Raw genomic sequence first — 26,705 nt, 5'->3', positions numbered from 1 at the left:
TACCCCCCCCCCCCCATGTTCAGACATGACTAAATTGCTCTTCTGAGATGTATTTAAAGAGCAAGTCACTCCAAATCAACATTTTTTTGCTGATAAACTATATAAATTAGTGTTTGATCATGCTGCAGACACATGTAGTCAATAATTCGGCACTTTAGTGCATCTTAGTTAAAATTTAAATATTCTGCCTAAAACTGTCAGTGTTGCACCGTCGTCAGGTAAAAACTCAGCACTGCATTTGAATTTAAATCTGCCGTCGCTATTGGCTAAGAGGTACACTATGATGTTAGATGGTACATTATGATGTCACAATGTTGTGAGTGTATGTATTTGTTAGCGGCTCCACCCTCTCGATCTGCTAGGCAACATCATTTGTTGCATTTTTTAAACAGGAAGTGGGAGTTGAGTAAGAATCTGGTAGGGGGTGACTTGCTCTTTAAGGATTTTACCATCTTACTTTTTAATAGTTCCTATGTAGTTTAGCTTCTACCATTTGTTGTTGGTGATCTAGTGGATGCGTGTGCACATTTTGGAGGTTCTGTGCTTCTGTTTGCTTTGGTGTTAGTTCAGTTGTGGCTTATACAATCAAAGTTATGCTAGCAGCATGCACAGCAGTGTTTTTATTCACTTCCTGCCTCTATGCAAAGCCTGTTTTGAGTGAGATGGAACAGTCGGGTGAAAAGTTTATTTTTGTCGCTCACCACCAAGCAGAAGGAAGTGAAGTTGTTTGGTGACCTTGCATGTGTTTGATTTCTGTGTCATGTGGTCGTGTTTCTCTATGCTGAATTTTTCTTAATTTGTTATGCAAATAGGAGAGGAAAATAAAAGACAGATGTTAAAATCCAGATAGATTGAACAATTTTCTGCATTTTGATATGTACAATATTCATAACAAAATATGTATTGCTTTAGTAAAGTAAGGTGTTTAAAAATCCACGTGTCAAACAACAAATTGGTTGTTGCTTTGTGTTAAAGTTCATTCTACCCTCTCTGTCGCCACAGACCTGAAGCATACAGAGAGACGCTCCTGACCACAACAGACCAGACCAATCCCAGTTGAGCCCAGTAACTCGTCCCCCCCCCTCCTCCCTCCAGCCACCCAGGCTGCATTCTTCAGCGCTCTGTGACCGACTCCCTCAGCAGTATTTGGTTGTGTTGATCCGACATTCTCACAGCAGTGGGACTGGACAGGAGACCCAGAGGTTCCCGCCGCTGAAGCACTAAGCTGTGCCTGGCAATGCCTCAGGTGAGAACTACAGCAACGAACAGCCCATTGATGAACCAGTTAGAGGACAAATTATACTGGGTAACATTTAGTGGAGATGGCAGACGTAGACAGAGTTAGAGATTTGAATCACTTTCCTGAGGTGACTCACTGACCCTGGAACTGTACCGTCTGCAGAGGCTGCTGATTCATGCAAGCCCAAATAAACCAGCATGAGGGTGGATCACAGCCTGAATCCTTCTGAGGAAGTAAATTGTGTGAAAATTATTTTAGCAGTTCAAGAGAACAAATAATATTATTTAAAGGTGTTGAACACTTGTTTATGTAATAAATTTACATCTCTAGTAGGAAGGAATGCCATGTAGCGTCAGATGGCCGGATTTGGAGTCTTTATTTCCTGATATTCGGACATCTCGTCCTGGATTGGACAACAGTAACCCGACTGTATCACTGACTCAGTTAGCTTGCTTGGCGACATCAATGTTTTATCTCCACAAATTTCACAAGCCTGAACGTGTTGCTAACGCTAATGTTTAGCTTCTACCAGCAAAGACGTTCTCTGCTGTTTCCCCGACACTAAACCAACAACAACCCTCCCCGTCATGAGCCAAAATGGGGGAGTCCATGAATGTTAAAGGTTGAATACCGTAAATCCTCTAATATTAGCCTGTATTTAATTAACTGCCGGGTGTCATATTTTGGCCGTTGTCGGAGTCGGCGGAGGTGAATAATGGCCGGTTTTTTATTGTGGCCGGGTGGAATGTGGTAACAAGCAAGTACGGGGGGGCGGTTGTGTCATCTGTCTCACTTTTGATTTGCCAGTGATAGACCGCGAGGGTAACTTTAACCGTGCGGAGATGAAGAGGAGGCGAAAATTTGATATCAAGTTCAAAGAGAACGTGCTGATTATGCTGCATAACACTCTGGGGAGCAGTAGCAGGGGTTGTATGAACTAGTCACTAGTCGACTTCACCGCTATATAGTGACTTTTTATGCCTGTTATCGACTAGTCGCTGTCACGTGATAATGACCGGCAAGATGCAGTCCTCGGAAAAGACAGCAGCCTGCTGTCAGCAGGTGACAAGCTCCTGCGCGTCGGGAGGCAACGCGCTGTGCCAGAGCATCGGTACTGACACCTGCCGTAAAACGGACATTTAACCAAATTGTGACCTTTACCCTCTTGCAATTTAACCTTCCCCTCACCCCCATCCTAACCTTAACCAGCTTGCGCATGCAAAGCTCTGATTGTTGACGCGCTCCAGACATCTCCGTCTTGAGCACGGCCACAGTAACGTTATCAAATCAGGTGTCGCCACCTCAAAAACTAATTTAACATGCGAGCATTCATGTCGGCTCATTTCCTTTTATGTTTTCTGTCTTTTATTCTTTTATTTGTGCCTGATGCTTTTCGCTGCTGTGGATCGGGGCGCATCACCTGTTTTGTCCTCGGTGACGCACCTAACTGATGCGGCCGGGAGTACTCCACTGTATTTGCGGTCGGTAGATCTTTTAGAGCTGCAGTTCAAAGGTAACTCATAAGGTGAATATATATGAACCCAGGTAGCAGTTTCTCTTTAGGATTGAGAGAAGATGCAGGAAGATAATAAACAGAGACAGGACAGAAAAATAGTCAGATAAAAACAAGTTAGTTTTTGTACCTGCTGGTTGCAACAGACACCATTGAAGGTCATCAGAAGTGAGGAACAGAAAATGAAATAATTATTTTAATGTTTAGAGCAGCAGGAACTCTGAGAGGCTGCAGGTGCATCAGTGAGTTTGCGGCTGCTGCGCAGGGGGAGGGGAGAGAGGGCTGAAGAGAAACTACCGTTGTTAAAAGAAATGTGTTTAACTATGAAAATGTGGGCGCAATTTTAACTGTCAAAAACTCCAGCGAACCATTAGTTCATTTTGCTCAAATAGAAATTGAGGCCTGCCTCTAATTCTGGCCCTCCTTCCAATAAAGGCCTGGAGCTTGATGAGCTTGAGTCAAATACAGGCCCGGGCCTGTGTTATGGGCCATTCCCATCTGTACCGGGTCGGCCCGGGCTGGGTAGTGTAGGTTGTTTACATATCTGGGTGGCCTGGTATTTTTCCGGGCCAACCAAGGCTCATTCTCAGCCCTCTTCTCGAGGGGGTCTGCTTCAGGCCGACCAGGGCCAACACACCCACTGCTGACAGCAAATTCACACCTTCCATTAGAGCAAGCCTCTGATTGGTGGGTAGAATCAGCCCACATGGGCTTAAGGCAAGGATGTGTGGAATAAACCGGGCCGACTGGGGCTACCCGGCCCGGGCCGACCCGGTACAGATGGGAATGGCCCATTAGAGGATTTACGGTATATAACACTGACACTGGCGAACACTCTAGTGAACTCTGGTGTTCAGAGGTGGTATTGCAACAACAGGACTGATTTTCCAGCCATTGGGATGTTGGTTCACTGCTGACACGTTCAGTACCGTGTTCAGAGACAAATCGTACAGGATAAGGACTAATTTCTACTAATATGTTTATTTTACAACAGTATTTACCCTTTAGAACGTCTTCTGGGCTCAGAATCAGCTGCTTGACTTGTTAAGTTCGCCATTTAACACAGTCCCAACCTTGCCTTGCTAAGCAGACTTTTGAGCGCAAAGGTGCCTTCTAGTGGCTGTCAGATGTAAACAAAAACACAGCATCGTGCACGACAGAATAACAATTTGATTATCTTTTCAAATATAGCTTTTAAAGGAGAAACTGGACAAACTCATGAGATGAAGTTTGCTTTTGATTCTACTAAACAGACACTAGGGGGTGCTAAAAACAAGCCAAAACTGCCAAGTGTGCCTTTAACCCTCCCACTGTCTTTATGGATGACCCCACGAGGAAAGTTGACCATTGAGCAGGATTGATGATTTATCCCTTGAGGTCCACCTGGCAGGGGTGAGGTGTTGCTCACTTCTCACCCCTGCCACATGGACCCAAGGGATACACTGTCTACTTTCCTCGTGGGGTCACACCCGTTAGGACAGTGGGGGGGTTAACTGTTAAGGACCAGAGGGGACACTCGTGTCACAACCCATTTCAAACATCTGCAAAATTTCTTCTTAAGTCTAATATTCAAGTTTGAAAACCCAAAGGGACGTTCTATCCATACATATATTGAAACTTGATTTACTTCTTTATTTTATTTGATTTATTTCTACATTTTGATGTATTTATTCCTGTCTGTTTTCTAATTGTGTTCGGGTTCTAAAGAGTTAAAGAAAATCCTACAGTAACGATTACCTTTCATAATTTGTTTGCACCAGTTTTTATCTTGTTATAATTTTACAGACAAAAAAATCTGTCAGTTTTGTTGCTCTTTTGGTGAATTTTGGACCATAAACAAGGATAACATGCTGGTTTCTGATGCCCATGAGACTGGACCTCGGGATATTTGATATTAGGTTTAATGCAGATGCATCAGTAATAAAATTACACTCCCAATTATAAGAATTTCCTTCTGTGTGGAGATGTTTTCTCTACTTTTTGACTTTGCCGGTTCATGACTCTTTTCAGAGCTTTTCACATTGTGTCCTCTAACGTCTTCCTTTTTTGTGGCTTTGCTTCAACGTTTTTGCACATTTCTTTTCGTTTGGACATTAATAAAGCCAGAGTTGTTCTACTGCTTTTCCTTTCAGTCACTAGTGATAGAAGCAGCATCAGAGTCACTGCTTTGAATCAAAACGCCACATAATAACGGAGGCCAATTATCACGTTCATAACGGGGAGAACGTCTTGTTTCCTGTTTATCAGACAATTATTGTTTTACTGTTCCTTTTAACGTGGGTTTCTCTCTGGTTAAGCGGTAGAGCTGTAAATTAAAAGACTGCACTAAAAAACACCACTGCCTGTTCAGTTAAAACAGGTTAGGATAATTGAACAAACAAAATGAAATGCTGTTTATCTCAGGAGCAGTGGAAACTTCCGGTGCGACAGCAATGCTGATCTGTTGGTTATGGTTTCTGTTTGACTAGTTTCGTTATTTGTGTAAAAATTCCTGGAGGAGAACAAACTGAAAATGTAGTCCCAGTCATACCAGTATGCTGTAGGATAAGTGGTGAAGCTGGGTGTTTCTGTTGTGTTGCAGCCCAGCGTCAGTGGGATGGAGCCTCCCTTTGGGGACGCCTTTCAGAACTACTCGTTTGCTGACCAGGCCTTAACCAGCACCGAGCTGCTGTCCACCAGTTCCGACCCAGATTTCATGTATGAGCTGGTAAGTAGTGCACACGCACACACACACACACACCTGGCTAAGAAACAGGCATAAGACCATCCTTCTTTTACCCCATCAGTTACAGCTGCTCTCACCGAGCTGTCGCTGACACATGTCCAAATAAAGTTTCGCCATTTAGAGCATGAATTGCTTTCTAATTACGAGTTAAATATCGGCAGCAAATTTAAAAGTATATATTTTATTTGCGTAACAATCATCTCAACTTGAGATGATTTAGTCTTTTTACTCCTGTTGCAACATATGTTCTCACTAATTTTCTCTAATTCTCACTGGATCAATGATTAATGTTAAAATAATTAAAGCGACTCTTACATAAACATCATCTAGTGTTGCTCCTTGTCCTAGATTTTGAGCTACCATTTGGCTCTTTAATTCATGAGGGATTGTGGTTGAAGTACTCCTGTATGAAATGGGACGCTTGTCAGGACGCTAAAACACCAGAACGGGCCACTGATGCCTGATGCGGGATACTTTTTTGCAAAAACGACTTAAACAACTGGTCATGTTTGTGCTAATAGACAGAAAACAAATGTCGCTGCTGTTGCCACCTGCCAGTTGCCAGGTTTGGCCGTTATTTGGTCTATTCATGCTGAGTAATCTGCTTTGTTGCAAACACGTTATGTTTGCCGTTAAACTCGTGTCACTCTTGTTTGAAGTTTACTCCTGGAGTATCTCACTTTGCCCTTCCCCTGTAAAACATAATTCACCTTAAGAGTGAGAGATGGATTAACTTTGCCACTGATGTGTTTATCATTACACTTTTAATTATTTTATCAGGGTTTAGTTCTGTTTATTTAACTTCTTATGAAAGAATCCTTGAAATATTTGTTGTTTTGGGACATTTCAGTGTTGCACACAGAAGCGTATTCCCGTCAGGGCAAGGAAAAAACGAAGGAGCTTTACCTCCTAATAAAGAGATCATGTCTCATTATTATGAGATGCTAAGTCACGTTATTATGAGAAAGTCTAGTATTTCATATAAAGAGATGGCTCCTGGCAGTAAAACGAGACAACGAAACGCACTTTGGTCAAGCCGTCCTCCACTTTGAAAACAACAGAGAAACCAACCATCTCACAGGGATTTCTTTTCTATGCAAATTTACATTTCTTTCACTTTTTAGCCAAGGTACTGTTGTCAAAGTAAATGTTGACTCCTGGTTTGTGTTTTTTCACATTCAACAATATCTGGACATGCATAAAAAGCATGTCCAGATATTATGTTGGACATGTTTTCTTAGTATGGGTGTTTTGGTTTTATGCTCCTCAAAAGCATCCTTTCTTGGCACGAAAAGCTGTCAGTCTGTTGCCTTGGCAACAGTATGTGTGTGTGATGGAAAGAGAGCTAGCCAGTGTAACTTGTTGGTTGTTTGGCGATCTTGCCTCTTTTTGTTGTGCAGCAGTGCAGCCCCTGTAATCTGGAGTCATCACCCCGTTCATTCGGAGTAGAAGCCACAACACATGTTGCTATATTACTGTTACAACCTTTGTCGTTATAATCAAGTTGTTAAACACATATTATGAAAATTTTTGTTGTCATGAAGTTATTATGAAAAATGCTTTTGTTATTATGAGATATTAAACCTTTAAAGAAACTGAGAAACATAATACTGAGCCTCCCTGGTAAGATCTGTTTAGGTTCTGAAGAGGAGGGTCCGTCGGATTGTTGAACCTTGGGTTCAGGAAGAGCAATGTGGTTTTCATCCTGGCCGTGGAACACTAGACCAGCTCTACACCCTTAGAGGATCCTGGAGGATGCGTGGGAGTTCGTCTAACCCCTTCTTTCCACCGGAGCCGTCAGCAGCGCGAGTCGGCCGCGTCTCAGGAGCAGCATGTCGCGGCCTTTACGCGCCGGTTCTATTTTCTACGCGCGACGCCTCTGAAATGGGTCAAGTTCGACATTTTTGGGGAAGGAAAGACAGGAAATCGGACGCGGGAATGGAGAGAAGCTCCCGAGATTTTCAGAATAAAGAAACGTACTGCCTTCCGGTTGCTTTACTTATAAAATAGTTACTAACTGTGTGGCCCTGTGAGAAGTTATCATCTAGCTAGCGGTCTCCTTTGTTTTTCAGGTCCATATTGGCGATTATAAAACGGACAGAACATAAAACACAAACCTTTTGGAGCCATGTTGTAGTTTTCTCCTGCTTGTTGTTGTGTTTACTGACGAAGTCACTCGTGTGACTTCGTGCTCTGTCGGTGACAGCTGCTCCCCTGCTGCTTCGCGTCTCGTGGGAAGGGCGTGAGCAAGACGTGCTGCTGCGGTAACGTGCTGCTGACGGCTCCGGTGGAAACCCGGGTTAACCATGTACATGTGTACGCGTCCCTCGGGAGGCCCTGTGGGGGGTACTTCGGGAGTATGGGGTACCAGACCCTTTGATACGGGCTGTTAGGTGACTGGTGTGAGAGCTTGGTCCGCATTGCCGACAGTAAGTCGGGCTCGTTCCCAGTGAGAGTTGGACTCCACCAAGGACAGGATTCTAGGTGCAGCCAAGATGATGAGGGGATCTGTTTTGGTGGCCTGAGGATTGAGTCTCTTGCTTTTGGCAGATGATGTGGTCGTGTTGGCTTTATCAGAACGTGATCTCCAGCTTTGCCTGGAGCAGTTCACACAGCTGAGTGTGAAGCAGCTGGGGTGAAAATCAGCTCCTGTAAATCCGAGACCATGGTCTAGAGCCGGAAAAATGGTGGATGCCTTCTCCGGGTCAGGGACGAGGTCCTGCCTAACATGCATAACAGGTCTAAATCATAATTGGCTTTAATTAAAGGATTCACCTTTAAACAGATGAGATGTGTCCTAACGTGTAACCTTAAGATAACCCCAGTGCTTAAGAACCAACAAAGTCAGTGTTATAATTACAAGATTTATTATAAGTTCACATTTGATGTTTTTCAGGTTCTTTTATGAAAGAAACTGGTTTGCTACAAAACAGGACAGAATGGTTATTATACTGCTAATTTCAAATTTTCTTAAAAACAATCCAACAACCTCAAGATCTGGCTGCAGACATAAAACCCCGCAACGAGGGAAGTCGGTTTGCTGTTGCATGAAAAGTTGTTTGTGAAAACGAGATTCATATCAAATTATTTTGAACAGTTCTCTGGTTTTTATGAGATACTGTTCCTTTGCACTGATGGAAATATGCTTCCATAGTTATGTTTATGCTGATCGATGCTGTTTAGTTAACCTTGTTAGTATTTCTTAGCCTGACAAGCCAGACTAAATAAATGTATTATTTAGTCTGGCAACGCTCCAATGACGGCTCTTGGTTGTGGGGCGGGTTCTACCGTTGTCATTCAAATGATCTCCGCATGCTACTCGACGATGAATGTGACATACTCACCGCAACAGCTATCGGTAAATGAGGCGGTCCGCAGTTGAAGAAGGAGAAAACACATCATTTTTTCTAAAAAAAAAAAAAAAGCACTTAAATACATCTATCTGGGATAGGGATAGCTTTACATGTGAAAAATCACAGCAGAAAAGATGAACTGTGAAGACTGGCTTAACCCTTCCACGTGAAGAATAAAGCAATAGTCTATTTTATTATATTATTTATTTCTTTGGGGCAACAAGAGCTAACATTAAATGTAGGGTGATAATAATAATTTAAAAACAATAATATGAATGTTATTAATGGCGCTTTAAACGGGACTCCCTGTAGTAACTGCAATATTTGCATTGGTTTACTTTTATTTATTTATTTATTTATTTTCTTAGAATTGTATTTAACATATTTTTCTCATTTTTAGAAAACCTCAAATGAAATTCTGCACAAATTATCAAATATGTTCACTTTTCCTATAAAAGTTTAAGTTAATAATCAAATTTTCAGGTTATACTAATGTTACACGATAATGTTAAACTCTTTATTCAAATATCTTCAAGTTTTGGAATTTTTTTTTGTATAATTGTTTTTCAAATTAAGTTCAGTTCATGCTTCAATAAGAAAAAACGACGTTTGACTTGCAAGCTAAACATTTGTGATTATGTTTCTTCTTTGAGATTTCGTGTGAATGGAGACCTTTGAACCTTTAAATGCTGTGTTCGGTTTAATGTTGGTGTTTTGTTTTGCTCACTCTTGCATTCTAAAGACTTGTGAGAACATCATTTTGGACCTGCTGCTCTCTCTAGGCCACTGCACGGCAAGTCACAAATGGAAAAGGAAGTTTGCTCATTTGCATTACTTCTGGCTTCATTTTTCTGTTAAATTTTCTACAATTTGTCCCAACACTGATGCTTTTTTGTGAACTAAGTTGCTAAGTTGGCAGCTAGGAGGAGAAATTGTGAGGAAGTCTGAGGTTTTCATCATCTCTTTGTGCACAATCACAGCAATAAAAAACATTGCAGTTACTTAAAAACAGGCCGTCTTGTAATCTACGTTCTGCTAAAATTGGCTTTGTTGTCTTGTTTTTCTCTGCAGGACACAGACATCAGCCACCGACAGAGTCCCTGTGGGGACAGCATGGTGGGGGTTGGGGATGGAGGTAAGGAGGTGGAGGGAGGTGTCGATCAGCTCATGGGACTAGGGGAGTGTGAGATGGTCTGCAGCAGCTCAGCGTTCGAACAGTGGGACTCCTACTGGGAAGACCTCACCAGGTAGAGGGTCGCTCTCGTTAAGTTATTAATGCATTAACACCCTCTTTACTCCAATGTAAACCTTACTTTTGTTTAAAATGACACGATGCATCCAAGTAGTTCATTTTGTTATAATAAACTTTCTAAATTACTAATTTAAATATGAGAATGAAATTATTTTAGGATGTTTTCAATATTAAATTCTATAATAGCCGAGAAAGATGAACTTTTATGCTGTTAAAGGAATGATTTACTGTGACGCAATGGTGTGTTGTTGACAGGTACACACGGCTGGCCAGCTGTGACATCTGGGGAACCAAAGAGGTGGACTTCCTTGGTCTGGATGACTTTTCCAGTCCCTACCAGGATGAGGAAGTGATTGGTCAAACTCCGACGCTGGCGCAGCTCAACAGCGAGGACTCACAGCCAGTCTGTGAGACGCTCTGCCCTCCCGTTGACCTGAGCCTTCCTGTCCCCCCGTCCCAGCCCCAGCCACTTCAGCCCTCCAATCACAATAAGAGACACTTTGTCCTTGGCCAAGGATTTGGCCCTAGCTCAGTCCGGTCGTCTCTGTGTTCCACATCCTCTTCCCAGTCCCGTCCTTCCCGCAGTCTTCTCGCGGACTTTCCTGAAAGCTCCCAAAGAGCAACCAGACCTGTTCCCTCCAGCACAGAGACTATGGCGAAGACCCAAAACCAACTCAACGCCATCAAGGATCAAGGCCAGACCAAGCCTGTAGGACGAGGAATGAAGACCGCTGCCCCAACGTCTCACAGTTTGGACTTTGTGCGGAAAGCTAAAGTACGAGTGAGTTCTGTGCTCCGAGCTGAAGGTGACGTGGCTGCGCCGGCAGATTTTGAGAGGCCGGGTCCCCCTCTACCCCTCTCCCAGCCTCGAGATGAGAAGCCCTCTACTTCGGTCAGCGTCGCATTGGCGGGACTTCCTGCTCCTGCAGCTAGAGGCTCTGGCAGCCTGGCAAGCTTTGAGAAAGCAGAGGGGGCAGTAAAGAGAGAGGTCCAAGCCAGAGCAGCGGAGCCAAGCCCGACTATGGGCGGTGCCTCTGGACTTGTGGGCGGTGGCAGCGTGGTAGTGGCTAGCGCGGCAGGGGGAGGTGGCGGTGGCATTCTGGTTGTGGAAGACTCTGAGAAGAGCAAGGAGGAGGAGCATAACTACTCATTGTTCCTGACCCGCAGCAAAGCTCACTCTCAGCTGGATGAAGATGAGGACGAGGACGATGAGGAGGAGGCAGAGGAGGATGAAGGCGACGGGCTGGAGTTGGACGATGAAGACCACGATGAGGGTTTTGGTAGTGAACATGAGCTGTCTGAGAATGAGGAGGAGGAGGAGGAAGAAGAGGATGAAGATTACGAAGCAGACAAAGATGATGACATGAGTGATGCCTTCTCGGAGCCAGGTGCCCTTCACCTTAATGTTTCTGGTTTAACCCTCCCACTGTCTTTAACCCTTTGATGCTTAATGGTCACTACAGTGGGCAGGTACCCAAAGTTGTTATTTATTTATTTTTGCTATTAAGCACAGCTGTTGAAGACTTCATTGCATTCGAGCCCCTCCATTTGGACTTCAGTAAGCCAAGCCAACATATTTCATGTTCAGAATGCACACTGTCCTCTGAGGTGGACATGTAATAAATTATTTGTAAATTATTAAATGTTACAAAAAATATTTGTTGAAAATTGTTTCATTCACACCTGAAGTTGAATGAAAAATATTGTTAAAAAAATCATGGTTGAAGATTTCATAATTCATGCATCAAAGGGTTAAGGAGGAGAGTTGGCTGTTGAGCAGGACTGATGGTTTAAAGCCAGTGGGAGGGTTAATAATACATAAAGAAAGTGTAAAAACTCTTGTATTGTCTCTCTGTTGCTCTAATTTCCTCCTTGTTCTTCTGTTTCTCGTTGAAACTCCACCAGGTTGTGACATGGAAGTAATGGAAGACATGAAAGGCCTGACGGCTGGAGTCTCCAGCCGGAAAAGAGGCAAGCGTCGCTACTTCTGGGAGTACAGCGAGCAGCTCACGCCCTCTAAACAGGAGCGGATGCTGAAGCCGTCTGAGTGGGACAGACACACGTTGCCTAGCAACCTGTATCAGAAGAATGGACCTCTCCACGGTACCAAAATAAACAAATGCACTCATGTCAACCTCACGGGTTCAGCTAGACCATCCCTTTTGGGCCTAATCAGTAGAACTTGAATTCATATTTATGTCTGTCACAAAGGGAAGTACATGCTGAAGAAGTCTCGGCGCACCGACGTGGAAGACCTGACACCCAATCCTCGCAAGCTGCTGCAGATCGGAACAGAGCTTCGTAAGCTGAACAAGGTGATCAGCGACTTGACGCCCGTCAGCGAGCTGCCGCTGACCGCGCGACCGAGGTCCCGCAAGGAGAAGAACAAGCTGGCGTCCAGGTAACCTGTTTAGACCCAGCTGGAGTCATAAGATGGTCTATGTACAAGTCATTTCCACTCACTTGTGTGTAATTTAGGGCTTGCCGTTTAAAGAAGAAGGCTCAGTATGAAGCCAACAAGGTGAAGCTTTGGGGACTCGGTACAGAATACGGTGAGTTTATTTGTGCCTCTCTTTTTCTGGATTAAATATTTATAGAAAGCTCTGAGCATCAGTGTCTGTGCATTTCCTAAAACCACCGCCTTGTTCCAGATCGGTTACTGTTCGTCATCAATGCCATCAAGGAGGAGATCGTGCTGCGAGTGGAAGACTCGTCTCCTCGTTCGACCAACATGACGGAGACCCTGGAGCGGCTCATCAAAGAGACACTCGGTGAGAAGATGAGAATCAAACAACTAAAGATTATTTAATTTGTAAAAAATTAAAGAAAAACAGTAAATAATATTGTATTCTTGTGTGTCTGTGTGTAGTGCCATCACCTGTTGCTGGGCAGACTTCAGACTTTGTCAACAAGATCTTGGAGAACACCGGGCGCGGCGATCCCACCGGCGGGCTGGTCGGCCTGCGAGTCCCCACCTCTAAAGTCTAGGCAAACGGCCATCAGACGAGAAGAATGGACTAAATGTTACCACCGTGCTGTCCCTTTGTAACTGTTCTGCCCTCTGCATGCCCCTCCAACTCAGAGTAAATACACATCGTCCGTCACTTAAACACACATACCACCTCCCTGTGTGTATGTGTGTGTGTGTGTGCTTGTTTTTGCCATGCGATTGTGTGGCGCGCACACAGCTTTTTGTTTTCACACCCCGCGTGCGGAGTGGGTGCATCGCTGTTACCCGGCCCATCGTGACCGCCTGATGGGAGAAGTGCGTCTGAAGTGACGGCGATTATTAGATGTGCTTAATCTGTAGGAGGCTTCTGTTTGAGGATGAGTATAACCACTGGAGCTTGTCTCAGGTGGTGACGAACTTGGTTACATGCCAGACACAAAGGTTTGAAGGAGTTTCAGTCATTTTCCATTAGGAGGTTCACCCCCAAAAACACAATTACAGGATGTTTAATTGACCTTTTCACTAAAGCACTTTGACAAAGTTGGCTCTGGTAGCCAAAAGAGAAAACAACAACAAGAAAAACCACAGCAGAAGAAAAACTGAGAGCAGAGTGGCAGGAAATAGTTTGTACTGAAGGCCTAAATATGTTTGTGCCACTTCCTGTCAACCAATCAGCTCTGCTGTCCTAAAAATAGCTTTACATGTGAAAAATCACAGCAAAAAAAGAAAAATGCAAACGCTCACCTAATCGTCCCTGCCGGTTTGAAAGTTATCCGGCAGGAGAAAGCTTTATGTTGCCCTCGACAACAGGAAGTGCAGAGGAGGTGCATGTAGCATGGTGCTTTGTGCTGGTTGTAACTGGACTGATGCAGTTGAGCTTTTATTGCCAGTATGGGAAGCTGTTAGGTAGATGATGGCAGTGATGAAGATGATGATCCATCTCTAGGAAACTGTAAATAGAAGCTCCGTTTTTTTTTCTTCTTTCTTGTACAGTAGATTCGACCAGGCCGTTTGGTGACAACAGTTTGACGTGTTCATACTAGATTTTGTCAGAGTTCTCTTCATTGTGCCTTGTGTGTATGTATGTGTGTGTGTGTGTGTGTGTGTGAGGAGACCGATCAAGATGAGACTGGTTGGACTTTAAAGGGTCCAAGTGAGACGAGTCGGTGGACAGTTTAAATATATTCTGAATGTACATAAGCAAGTGGAAGCTCTTGTTGCGTGATGCCACAGAGTCTGTGTATATAGGAGGGCTCTGCAATAGATTACCTTTGGTTTTTGGTACTCTCGTCTTTTGGGGAGGTGACATTTTACGTTCAGAGTTACAGAGAGAGAGGAAATGATTTGCACACTATATTTTGATTGTTTTTTGTACCAAAGACACATGCAACGAAAAATGGCGTACCAGCCAGTTAAAAGTAAGGTTTTGCACAGCTTACCTGACGCCGTATTGAATGTAAGAAATGTGGGAGGGTCAGGGAACTTAATAGAACTGTGAAAATGAGTTTGGGTCCAATTCTGTACAGAAAAGGAACATTCATTTGTGTTTTGGTTTTCTTTTTGAAGTCTAAAAACGTAAAGCTCCAGTACATTTTCTTTGCTTTTAGGAAGCACGCAATTCCTGAGCGGATTCCTCCCTCCACATGTTCCAGTGTGTTAAAGGCGCTAGACAGGACAAAACGGCGCTCGTAGATAAGCTATGTTACTTTATTTTCTTTTCGCTAGTTTGACGAAACGTCGCCGACAATAACCAAAATGTTCCCGTGTCACTTGTTTCATTTCTGTATCTAGTTCACGAGCAAATTATTAACAGTTCATGTTTAAAAGTACTGTATATAAATAATAATTCTATATCTATCAATAGTAAGATGCCACTTTTCATGACAATGATTAGTTTTTAAGCATGTCACATTTCTAAAGCCTGTTCTTGCATCAGATATTAGAGGCAAAAACACAAAAAAACAGGTCTCATTATATTTTTGTATGTTAGCTGCCTGCTCGTTCTTCTGTAAGCTTGAGGGTTTTTCCTGGTCGGAGAGGAAAAGCGAGGAATGTGTTTTAAAATGCAAATCTAAAGAGCGACACTTTACTCCTCTGTTGTTCTTGACTGAGTGAACTAGGGCCGGATTGTTGCAGACACACAACAGCAGAGCCTCACTTTCATTCGACCGGGCCTGTGAGGAGGACGAGGAGGAGGGCGTACTGTCTTTAATGAGGACAGAGGGCAACACTGTGGAGGAAGCAGCTGTAGTGCTATCTCAGCTGCGAGAAAGCCAAAGCCTTTACACTCACACTGATCTGGGTTCAGCAGCACTGTGCTCTCTCCTTTACTCCTTTATTTTTTAGTTTTCCTTTCTGAAACCAGATGAAGTTTGCCCGTCCTGGGATTGTTGCCTTTGGAGTTGCATTGTAGAACTGAGTCTCACCTTGCCTTCGGTTTTGCAGCTTTCTGCGCCGATCAAACCACGTAAACTCAGCTCAGGCCATCAGGAGGCACACACTGCAGTTCAGAAAACCCCCAGTACACTGTCTCCCTGTTGCTCCTCAGAGGAGACGTACCGTTCCCAGGAACTGTCTAAACTCAAACACCACAAACATATAAATCAAGCGTAGGTTTCGGGACGCTTTCTTCCACAGAGCTCTGTCTCAATGACTGTGAGGTGCTGTGACCCGTCTGCGGTGTGCGTCTGAGTTACGGCTATTTACACACGTAGTTTTCCGTCTACTGAAAAAGGGATAAATGGTGCTTTTCTGAAACTAGATCGACAAGTTTCCAAGTTTCACGTTTGACTCCTCCAACTAGTTGTTGCCTAGTAGCCTGCCTTGCTCTCCCCTACCGTCCAGTTATTTTCTTAGTCGTGATACGTTTTGTAAATAAGCTATAGGTTGATAAGTAACTTCTAAATGTTAGATATATATATATATAGTTTAATCTATCTTATATGTTTAAAATCAGCACTTTGTCCAAAAAAATCCAAGAAAAAGGAAAAAAATAATCATTATTTTCTTCCATTTTGCTGCTAAATGGCCTTGTGTGAATGCTGCAAGTGTAACTGATGACTACTTGCTCGGATAGGTCTATTACCTGGTGTGGCTAGGTCTGTGAGCTAGCTGAGGAACATGTGAGTGTGTGTGGCTTGGCAGGGGTTAGATCTACTCATTTCTGGGGCCATGAAGTGATGTGAGGTGATGTGGCTTTGGTGAATCCCAGGGTCCAGATGGGATAGATCTACTTCCTGGTCAGGTTAATGATGTTTGTGGTCTTAAAACAAAAAATATATATTAAAAAAAAAAAAAAAACAGAAAAAAAGAGGGTTTTGATTCCAGGGCCCCTACGCTGATTCTGATGCTGACCCCCCTTGGCGTCATGATTCATTTTGCCGTCAGTACAGGTTTCCTATGGAAAAACTGATTCTGCTTTGGCTTCCTCTTCAGGGCGATGTACAGTGTAGACACATTTCTTCAGAGAGCTATATTGTTATCATTTGTAAAACTGATTTCTACTTGTGACTTAAAGAGGAGGGGTTTAGCCTGAGGCGGCCAGGAAGAGCTCATTTGAAAAGCCGTTGTTCCTGGCCGCCTCGGGGGGAGTTATTATATCACTGTACTGTATGGCAAGCCAATTACAAAATGGAGACTCAATCCGGACACTTATTGCCTTCTGAAATAACTTTTCACATACTCGCAAACAAAAATAACAACATGGCAGACGCGTTTGTAGCTGTGATGCACACCTGAGGTTTATCTGCCTTTCTGGTAAACGACAACAACAAAACCATTCAGCTTGATTGGCTCAAAACAACCTGAAGTAGCAGGCGTGGTAGGAGCTGTATCTGAAGAAACCATGGCTTCAAAACTCCGCATGGGTATTTCCTGACAACATTTGAAGCGTTTTTCTTTTTTCTCAGCTATGGCTTGAAACCAGGTCTGGTAGGGGTCAACAGTGGTTGAAGGGCCGCTGGTTGACGGTCGTCTGACTAAAGAGGGCTGTGTGTTGGCGAGCGTGTGTGTGGTTTGCAGTCGATCGCGTGGCTGTTTCAAGAAAGCGTCCTCGCAGGTTTTTACGTGATAGGCGCAGGCTGTGCAACTTTACATTCAAACCAGGAGACTCTGTGGCATTTTTAAACAGGTGAGGAAAGGAGTGAAAATCCACGCCAGTAAAAACTATTCCTTTATTCTCCTTTTTTCTTTCGGACAAAAAAAAAAAAGACTTTTAAGCTAATAGAGTGTGTAACTTTGTGCTACTCTTGTCTAATAAAAGCTACGTGGATCCATAAAGCTCTTCTTCAGCAAATCAGGGTAATATTGTTCTTCTATCTGACGTGTGATGACGTATAGAGTCAAAAGATTATATATTTATGTATTCCAGTTATTGTCGCCATTCTTTACTCTGTACAAAAGAAATATAGTGTCTGTCTGTGTGTTCTGGATTGTTAATGTCAATCACTATGGTGCAATGCTCTATACACAAGTGATAGAAAACAAAAGGCCAACTGACTTTAAACAAATCTGCAACGTTTTCCTTTTCATGAAGGATTAGACTCTGCTGTATCCAATCAGAGTTTGTCACATGGTGCTTATTATGTTTTATTCTCCAAGACTTCTATCTTTTCCCCTGGTTGTTTTTATCAGTCCTGATTTGTATTTCATGATGGGCCACTCAAAAGGAGGATTTACAACAATTATTGGTCTCATCGGTGAGAGAATGGCGATTTCTTTTCCTGTGTAAAAGCCAGTCTGCTGGAGTCGACAACACAAGCCAGAGTCAAAGAGGCACATCAGAAAATGTGAAGTCTGGTGTGTTGGACTTTTATGTTTTGAATCTTTGTGTAGAGAACAAGTTCAGAAGAAAAAAAACTTGGAAATTTTAAATAAGATTTCTTTAGTGGCATGGCTAATTAATACAAAACCGCTAAACAGGTTAAAGGTGGAATATGAGATGTTTTTCTTTGCCATTCATACAAACCACTTGCTGAAATACAGGAGTTAAAGGTCCAAACTCGTTTTTACAGGCTCCACCCCCAGCTGCACCTCCAGAATACAGGAACACGCCACGCTTGTTTCCAAGTGTCCTAATGTTTTATGTTTTTCGACCCATTGTTGGCACCTTTTCTGCGATAATTCCTAACGTATCTCACCTGCGTAACCGTATAATAATTTAGTATGCTTGCTATTATAGTGTGGCGTTTTTATTGTGAAAAACAAGGCTGTTTTTATCTTTCTTGGTTTATTCTTAACTGCAAAATCACTGCAGCTCAGTGCCACCAACGATCTGGGAAATCCGAGGGCTCTGCCACCTGAAAGAGGGCAGGCTGCGTTCACAGACAACAAGTCCATCACATAAACGTTTCCCAACAATAACAGAGCCAGACTCTAAACAGAACATTTAAAACATCTCCTTTATTAAATTTGCAAACGTCAAGCTGAACGAAACATCCCATCTAGCTAGCTCGGCTCTGGCGTTGCTTCGTTTCAGCTGCTCCAAGCCAAGAATACATGATTCATACACATAGGCAAATGCACAGAGAGGGAGGGGCAGTCAGAAGGAAGTTTGATGGATGGATTAGGATCCAGTCATTATAAACAGGATGGTCACAATTATTACATGAAGTTTTTACAAAAATTTTTTGACTAAACATTTAAATCATTCGTTTCCATTGGTTTGTAAAGACTATTTCAAGCAATATGGCAAGAAATGCGCCAGGAAAACATCATGTCCCACCTTTAAAGCTGCACTTGTCACCATGACCATATATAAAATATTTACAGTACGACCACCCTAAAGTATCATCTTTAGGGTCACTGTTGCTGTAAATAGAAGTTTTGTTCCCTCAAACAATCTAGTGTTTGGACCGGTAGAGGAACAGAAATTAAATTTCCAACTAAACAAAGTCAGTTTAAAATTTTTAAAATATTATGTCTAACCATATTTATTGGTTTATATTTTATATTTATTATTATATAAAATAAAGTATTTCTGGTTTGTTGGATTTGTGAAAACCTCTTGCTGGCTGTGCTGTCAGACGTCAAGAGTCTGGCTTTGGGTTTCCTCTGTATCATTTCAAACCTTTCCATTTATTTTTATTTTTTACACCCTTATCAATTGTTTAAAAGCACCTCCTCTTTAGAGACCTTTAGATCGTCCTTATTTGACCCAAAACAAAAACGCAGCAGGAGATCAGTTTCTGCATGACAATTCCTTGCACAGCGCTGAGAGAATCAAGTTAAGTCTGAAAATGATTTGGACTTTGTTGTCGCAAAGTTGTTGCATGGCTTTTTCTGGGGCTCTCTGTACTCTGGGTTGTATGATTTCATACTTGCTGCTATTGAAGGAGCACAAAGAGACTTAAAATTTCAATTCTAAAGTGTCCATGACACATTTACAGTATCTTTACACCACACAAACACACCCTTCTTGATTTATTTTACCTAAAAGTCAATGACAACAGCACTGCTCATCTTGCACTTGGTTTTTACACCTATAAGAAATAAAAACACTTTGAAATATGATGCCTGATGAACCAGGTGCCTTAATCGGTTAGACATGAACACAAATCTGCATTCTTCTGTCCGTCTGCAGGGCATTTCCCTTCAGAAACAAGGAACTGGGTTTTCCAAAACTGAGACTTGAAATACAAATCTAAACTGAAATGCTTGTTTTATTCTGAAAATCACGCTTTTTGTACACCGTCCATCCTCCAAAAGTAGATCGGAGGTGTTTATTATCCCAGGAATTCTCTTCTGAGGGGATGGATCATCCTTTAGTATTACAGCAGAGCAGATAACATGTTTTGGAAAACCTGGATCCGATTAAAAACACCCTTTCTCTGCCCACTACGCCACATTATTGTGTTTTCTGTAATGGCTGCTGCTGCTGCTGCAGCTTTCACCGCTGGTGTGTTTGTATCGAGGAGACTGTGTCAGATTCAGAGGGAGACTCGGGTCTGCGTTCCACCTGCTCACTCACTAACGATGCATTCTTCTTCTTCTGAGGTTTTGACAGTGAGCTCTGCGTTGATGCATCTTTAAACATTTTTTGCAAGGAAAAAAAGAAAAAAAATGCATAAAAGATTTCCACTTAAAAACAGAAAAAAAAAACTTTGCTATAAAGAAGTGCCAGACCCTCCGTGAAGTCAGCGTTGGCACTGAGTTGCAGGAAACTGAGCATGGAGGTAACCCCGTGGTGCTAATCTGTTCGTGGCTGGGTGCTACAGAAACATGGCTGTGTTGGATTTATTTTAGCCATATTGCTCTTTCTGTTTGATGACTCTGGTCAGTCTTGTGTTCTTCTGACTGCTGCACTGCTGTACGCCGACATAGCGAGGAATAACTCCGTCGAAGCTGCTTCTTTGCCGATGAATGTAGACTAGTCTTCCTCAGCAGGATCACACAGACGGAAGAGAGCGTTTGGAGCTTTGTCCCTGTTTTCCAATGTCTGGAAACTCAGAGGGAGACTGGTCATCAGGAGAGAGAAAGATCTCGAACGATGTAACTTTATGTGGCCTCTTTTGCTTTTGTGTGTTATTTTTAGTAAAATCATGCTTTAGTATTTTGATGCTCTATGTCAAAAGTTGCACGTTTACTAGTTTTATTCTGAAAATATATTTAGTCTGTTTTTGTTTTGATTTTAAATCCCAGTGTTCCAAATATTTTATGTATTTATTTATGAAGTCAGATCGTTTAAAATGCAATTAATAAATGTAGAGATTTAAGCTTTTCCACTGAAGATGTCGCCTAAATCAAAGTCACAATTAAAGGTTTATATGCTGTTAGTTGCAATATTCTTCTAAAACCTTTATTTTCTGTCCGACTTCCTGTTTGGTGAGTAGAATTAGATCTGTTGGAGCAATAATGAAATGGTTTTAAGGAACTCTGGGTGGGACTATTTCCTGGCCTGGTTTGAAACAAATTAGCTATGCTGTTAGATTGCAAAACTATATTTACTTATGAATATTTCCAAAAACCTTCATTATGGTTGATTCAAATCCTCGAAACACCTTAACTCTTGAAATGACCTGATCAAACCATAAGACGTGAAGTGTTTATACACAGACAAGCGATTTTCCCTCCTTTTTTTCTAAAGGAGACCGAATTTAATTGTGATTTTGACTAATTTCTCTGTGCGAGGACCATAAAACATTCTGTCATTTGAGGTTTAACAAGGTCAGAAACCTTAAACGGGTCTGCCAGTCTTGAACCTCACCTCGACACGACTCCTTTCGTCATGACTTTGGACCGAAGTTCTAGGTTAGGTTTAGGAGTCAACTCACTGGGCGACTGTGAGGAAAAAGAGTGAGTTTTGTGGAAAAACTTCACTTCTGCACCAGAGATACTCACCCCCCTTTACCTTTGCGTATTTGGTTGTTTATTTATATATTTTTCTTTTAGAAAAAGGGCTTTGGTTTGCTGTCGTTTCATCTGGAGGCCCCAGAGATTAGACAGGGGTCATTGAAGGCTGGTGGGCAGAGACCGCTCACCTTCCCCCTGCAGTGAATGATGGGGGAGGGATTATTTTCCTCTTCTGTAGACTGATTTTACCAAACCACAACCCACCTTCAGTAATAAAAACAAAATTCCTATTTCTACTTTTACACGCGTCAAACTTCTCATCCAACACTGCAGTGATTTACATCTCCTTCCAGACTTGCCAAAACACACAAAGTAAGACATTTTACAAACCTTTATCTGAAAGCATCATTTTTTTGGGTATAATTTAATATTAAATATTTTTATAGGAAATCCATACAAGCCAAAACGTGTAGGATATGGGAGGAATCGGCCATCCTGGGCTCCACAGCTACATGCCGTTGTTATGATGCTTCTGGTCTTGTATGGTTACTTATTGGACTCGATCTACAGCATGGGATCTTTCTGTAGTTAGTCCTGTGTGTGTTCCTCTCCTCAGTCTCTGTAGGAAGGCTGTATTTCATTGCTAAGTCCTCTACAATAGATCTCTTGGTGATTCTAATCTCATAAACCTGCAGAAAGTGTATCCTGCTGAACTAACTCGTTCCTCTCTTTAGCAACGACGTCTATATTTGTAGTTCACATATATGCCTGTTTAAATACAATATCTTGATGTGTTAATTTTTATGTTGTATGATAAATGTCGTGTTGGGTTTATACTTTTGTTTTGACTCAATTTTTTTTTCTTGAAGGCACAGTGGATGGCTTTATGCACAGGCTTGGAAATGTAAAACTTTTTCTTGTTTGTACTGTAATGGCCCTTTCAGTTTCAGTTTCTGATGGGTTCTGTTTTTGTTTGTTTCTGGCTGCTCAACATCCCGCGGACACCCGCCCTGAATCTGTTTTGTTTTTGTGCCTCTTTTTTTCTAAACTTTTTTGTTAAATCATTGTTTCTTGTATCAGCCAGGTGTTGGTACTGCAGCTCTGCTTGTAACCACATTAGTCTGATTATGTTTATTGATTTTATTATCAAAACAATAAAACCATTAGCACCCCCACTTTGAGTATTACTGGTTTTCTTCCTTCAAGTTTCTTGCGTCCATCACCTACTGTTGAAAATATGAACAGAGTCTAAGAAGGAGTGTAACAGCTGCATCTTAGACATCTCATGAAGCTTAAAGTAGATGTACAGTTGGATGTCATCTTCGTAAAGATGGTATGAGATTCCTTTAAAAAAGCTCAGCAAGTGCTGGAGAGGAAGCAGATAAAGGAGGAACAGTAGAGGCTCCAGCACCGAACCTTGAGGGACACCATGGGCGAAGAAGGTGGAGGAGGGCCAAAACTTGGGAGATGGCTACAAAGAAGGAATGCTCAAACATAAGAGAACCACTCTAGAACAGTTCCTGATTAGAACTGTAGTTCCTAACCATCATTATGCCAGTCCCACTTAATCAGATTTTTTAATGTTTAAAGAGAGATTCCACCCTTAAGTCAAAATTTGTCCATTTCTGTATTCCCCAGAGTTAGATAAGTGAGAAAAAAGCACTTTTGTGACCGGCGCAGTAATTCTGCTCTGGCAACAGTCCGTCTGCATTAGCTTAGCATAAACAATGGACATGAATAGCAGGAACTAGTATTTTGTGTGAAAAGTGATTGAAATTACCAGGAATATTTGGTATCTATATTGAATAATTTTAATTACTGTGCCGGTCACTAAATGCTTTTTTCCCACTCACCTAACTCTGGGAAAATAGAAATAGACAAAATTTAATTTACGAGTGGAATCCCCCCCCCCCCCCCCCCATTTTGAGCTCATTCCTCTGTATTTTTTATGGTTTTTATTCATTCAATTAAAAAAATGTCTCACTTGTTAATATGTTTCAAAACTAACCAGAGATTAGTAAACACACTTTGGATTCCAACATATTAATATTTATGGACTCCACAAAAAAGAAAAAAAAAAGCCAAACAAACAGCAAAATCTTGGCAGATGACAATATTTCAATATATTACATTAACTGACTTATCTGTTAAAATCTGAATAAATCGTATTTCATTAGCAAAGCGCTTTAAGATATAAATTATATTCAGGCAGACTACTGGTGATGGTATAAAAACAATAAAAACAGTAATCTTCTCTACATCTTCAACGGCATTTTGGACGGTAAGCTATCAACGATGCGTGAATTGCATTGTTGCTTACTGGCTTAACTTGACTACTTCGAGTTTCTGCTAATTTTGAGCCTCCAGCTTGCCGTACAAAAACAACAATGGCAGCCACCGAGGACGTAAACGTCCGAATTTGCGGCCAGGAAATTATAAAATATGACCTGGAAATAAAAGCTCTCATTCAGGTAAGAGCTAAAAGTTGTATAATGTATAGTGATTTACAGGCTTTCACCAAAAACACTACCGTACACACATTGAGAAGGTTTGAAATCTGGACAAAAGTGAAGCTAAGGTTAGCTTAGCAGCACTAGGTGATTACGGACAACTTTATATTTAACAAATTTAGAAAAAAGAAATGTAATCATTTAAAGTCGGTATGATAATATATATTTTGGAGGGAAGTTACTGCCTTCTATAGAATTCTTAAAGGACATTTCCCCCACAAACCTTTACCTTGCAGAGATATTTCAAGCTAATTCCACTCCTGGTACAAAAATAATTAAGCCTTGTGATCCTAGTTATTTTATTAAGGTGCAACAAAGAAACATTAAGAAATTAAAATGAAAACAGATTAATATCAAGTAGCTCTAACGACTGCCAGATCTTATTTTAACGTGATTGTTTAAATAGTTGTTTTGGGGACATTTGAAGATAAGAGAAACACGTGTCATGTAATTTGGTGCAAGTCTGATCAGCCTTTGTTTCTGTGTTTCATTCCAAGTCAAAGAAATGTTTTTTTTTTCTTTCATTATTTCTTGTTAACTTTGTATCCTATTATTTTATTCCCGTGTGTGTTCTCCCTGCAGGACATCAGGGAGTGTCCTGGACCTCAGTCTGCCCTCATGGAGCTCAACCTAGAGGTCAAAGAGAAGTTCAGCAAGCTGAGGCTCAGGATACAGGTCAGGCTGTTACCTTGCCTACAATCTGCATTTAAATGCATTGCTTTTAACTGTAGCTGTGTTTTGTTATGCCGCGCCAGAATTTGGAGAAGATGGCGCAAGAGCAAGACAGAGAGTTGGTCAGACTGCAAATCCTTGCAGAAACGGAGAGCCAGCAACGCCAGATGATGAGGTGTCCAGACACAAAATCTGACTGATAGTTTTTGTTTGTTGTGTATACAAGTTAATTTGGCAACCAGCAATTTTACTGATAAATTAGATTGCAAAAGTAGAATTTTCTCTGCAAAACTAGATGTGTTTAGTTGATTTATTGTGAAAAGTGCATGTGACATTAAATGTTTGTTCTTAAATTAAATGAGGAAACTTAAACAAAAAGTTTATTTCTTTTATTTGCTTTTCCAGCAATCAGGTAGCGTGGAGGAGAGCCAACTTGGCCTGTAAGCTTATGATAGACAACCTGGAGAAGGATGAGCTTCTACAGGGTGGAGATCACCAAAACAGCAGACATAGGTCTGTAAAGTTCTGCTGGAGCCCCTAAACATGAAACAGCTCTGTGAGATTTTTAGTGTTTGTCAGTATCACCTATTAGGAAACTATAACTGAATTATTGATTTTTTAAAAAGCAACAATTTGCTTCTGGTTTGTGTTTTCCTGAGTGGATGTTAATCAGGAGGAAAAATCTAAGAGAATGTAGGTATTAACGTATTTATTTACAAGTTGTTTGTTTTCCAGTAAGTCCTTTTGATTCTTGTTTGTTTTTTCTTTTTCCTTTTTCTTATTTTTAACTAGTCAACTTATTTTTTCACTTAACAGGTCAAATGATTTTAACTATACACATACTGGTAACTATACATTTGTTGCCTTTGCTCTGATGGTTGAGCAGGATTCAAAATTATTTTGGACTTCCAACAAACTTTGTCCAGTAAAACAAAATGTCTAGTTTTCTCTCCGTTTCATCCCCTGCTTTTCTCTCTGCTCGTAGGAAAGTAACCAAAGAATGTTTGGTAGAAACAAGCGGCAACATTACAGAGTCTCTGATGTCCATCAGCAGGATGATGTCTGAACAGGTGAAGCAGACTGAGGACACCATTGGAGTTCTGGGTAAAAAACAAACACTTATTCAGTTTAAAACCTGGGAACCTCTCCTAATCCAACCTCCTCTCATTAAAACACCTTTGTTCCTCCTTGCTGCAGCCACCTCCTCCAGAACAGTGCAGGAAACCAACGAGGAGTTTAAAAGCATGACGGGGACCATCCACCTGGGCAGGAAGCTGATCTTAAAGTACAACCGGAGGGAGCTAACAGACAAGCTGCTCATCTTCCTGGCTTTTGCCCTGTTCTTCTCCACTGTCCTCTACATCCTCAAGAAACGCCTCTTCCCCTTTATTTAGAGCAACATCTGGACTCAAATGTGGCCTGTATGAGGAGGTTTTAGAAGGACTGCAGATAAACTGGTTACGGGCAGTGACTGTAACAGAAGAAGGTTTTTCAGCGTGTTTAATATAAAACAAACAAAAAAAAAAGATGTTAAGTTTATTTTCAGGTCAACTGTAACATGAATGTTTCATCTTAAGTGACTAAAGCTGCACACTGCCTGATGGATCGCACAAACAAAAAACGTTTTTGATTTCTTTTTCAATATTTATGTTCAAGAGAAACTGTGTGCGTGCTCTGGATGGTTTTAAAGATGCTGTCGTTATGCGTCTGTGGCATTTTCCCTCCCATTGAACAAGGTTGTTACACTCTTAAATCTCCTTCCTCTTCATTTCTCAAAGCTGTGGCACTTTTCAACTCCAAAAATAGAAACCAAGTAGAGATAAAGTGACCTGATCCAGGTGAATTACTGTAAAACTCTGGTCTTTCTCAGGTTGTTGACCAGAGGATGTCAGGATAAGAGTTTAAACCACTTCCTTCTACATTTGAAGGCTCCTGCTCATGCTCAGTGCTGTGTGAATACCAAACACAAGATGTGTTTGAATGAACATTTATTATTTTCAACATGTAGCACAACAATCCTGTAGAAGTACCCGAACGCATCATTACTTTGCCTAAATAATAAAACAATTTATTTTCTAAGTAAATTCTCACTTTTTTTCCTCACAAGAGTTTTTAACATTAATTTTTACAAAATGCTCTTTAATTTTTTATTAAAACAAAACCACTCATTAAAAAAATTACTAATAATATTATTAAATAAT

The 26,705-nt window shown here is 41.6% G+C and overlaps 2 protein-coding genes across 2 annotated transcripts; both read left to right on the top strand.

Annotated features, from left to right (window-relative positions):
- Nucleotides 1-1,031: 1,031 nt before the first annotated feature.
- Nucleotides 1,032-13,206, top strand: crebrf (creb3 regulatory factor). Its single transcript, XM_015961351.3, has 9 exons — nt 1,032-1,246; nt 5,335-5,460; nt 9,903-10,078; nt 10,339-11,471; nt 11,989-12,186; nt 12,295-12,484; nt 12,562-12,635; nt 12,735-12,854; nt 12,953-13,206. Exons 1-9 carry the CDS (start codon nt 1,238-1,240, stop codon nt 13,069-13,071), a joined length of 2,145 nt encoding a protein of 714 aa, XP_015816837.1. The 5' UTR covers nt 1,032-1,237; the 3' UTR covers nt 13,072-13,206.
- Nucleotides 13,207-23,603: 10,397 nt separating this feature from the next.
- bnip1b (BCL2 interacting protein 1b) lies at nt 23,604-26,583 on the top strand. The gene is made up of 6 exons (XM_015961371.3): nt 23,604-23,793; nt 24,415-24,507; nt 24,588-24,679; nt 24,910-25,017; nt 25,490-25,608; nt 25,702-26,583. Exons 1-6 carry the CDS (start codon nt 23,710-23,712, stop codon nt 25,896-25,898), a joined length of 693 nt encoding a protein of 230 aa, XP_015816857.3. The 5' UTR covers nt 23,604-23,709; the 3' UTR covers nt 25,899-26,583.
- Nucleotides 26,584-26,705: the final 122 nt, after the last annotated feature.

This window comes from Nothobranchius furzeri, chromosome 10 (genome assembly GCF_043380555.1).
Source record: "Nothobranchius furzeri strain GRZ-AD chromosome 10, NfurGRZ-RIMD1, whole genome shotgun sequence".
Lineage (NCBI taxonomy): Eukaryota > Metazoa > Chordata > Actinopteri > Cyprinodontiformes > Nothobranchiidae > Nothobranchius > Nothobranchius furzeri.
This window is presented reverse-complemented; position numbering and strand designations above follow the sequence as displayed.

Coding starts and splice junctions, on each gene's coding strand:
- bnip1b (XM_015961371.3), top strand. CDS start 23,710: ATGGCAGCCACCGAGGACGTAAACGTCCGAATTTGCGGCCAGGAAATT. Junction 23,794..24,414: donor AAATAAAAGCTCTCATTCAG/GTAAGAGCTAAA, acceptor TTCTCCCTGCAG/GACATCAGGGAGTGTCCTGG. Junction 24,680..24,909: donor CAGCAACGCCAGATGATGAG/GTGTCCAGACAC, acceptor TTGCTTTTCCAG/CAATCAGGTAGCGTGGAGGA.
- crebrf (XM_015961351.3), top strand. Junction 12,485..12,561: donor AAGAACAAGCTGGCGTCCAG/GTAACCTGTTTA, acceptor TGTGTAATTTAG/GGCTTGCCGTTTAAAGAAGA. Junction 12,855..12,952: donor GCTCATCAAAGAGACACTCG/GTGAGAAGATGA, acceptor GTCTGTGTGTAG/TGCCATCACCTGTTGCTGGG.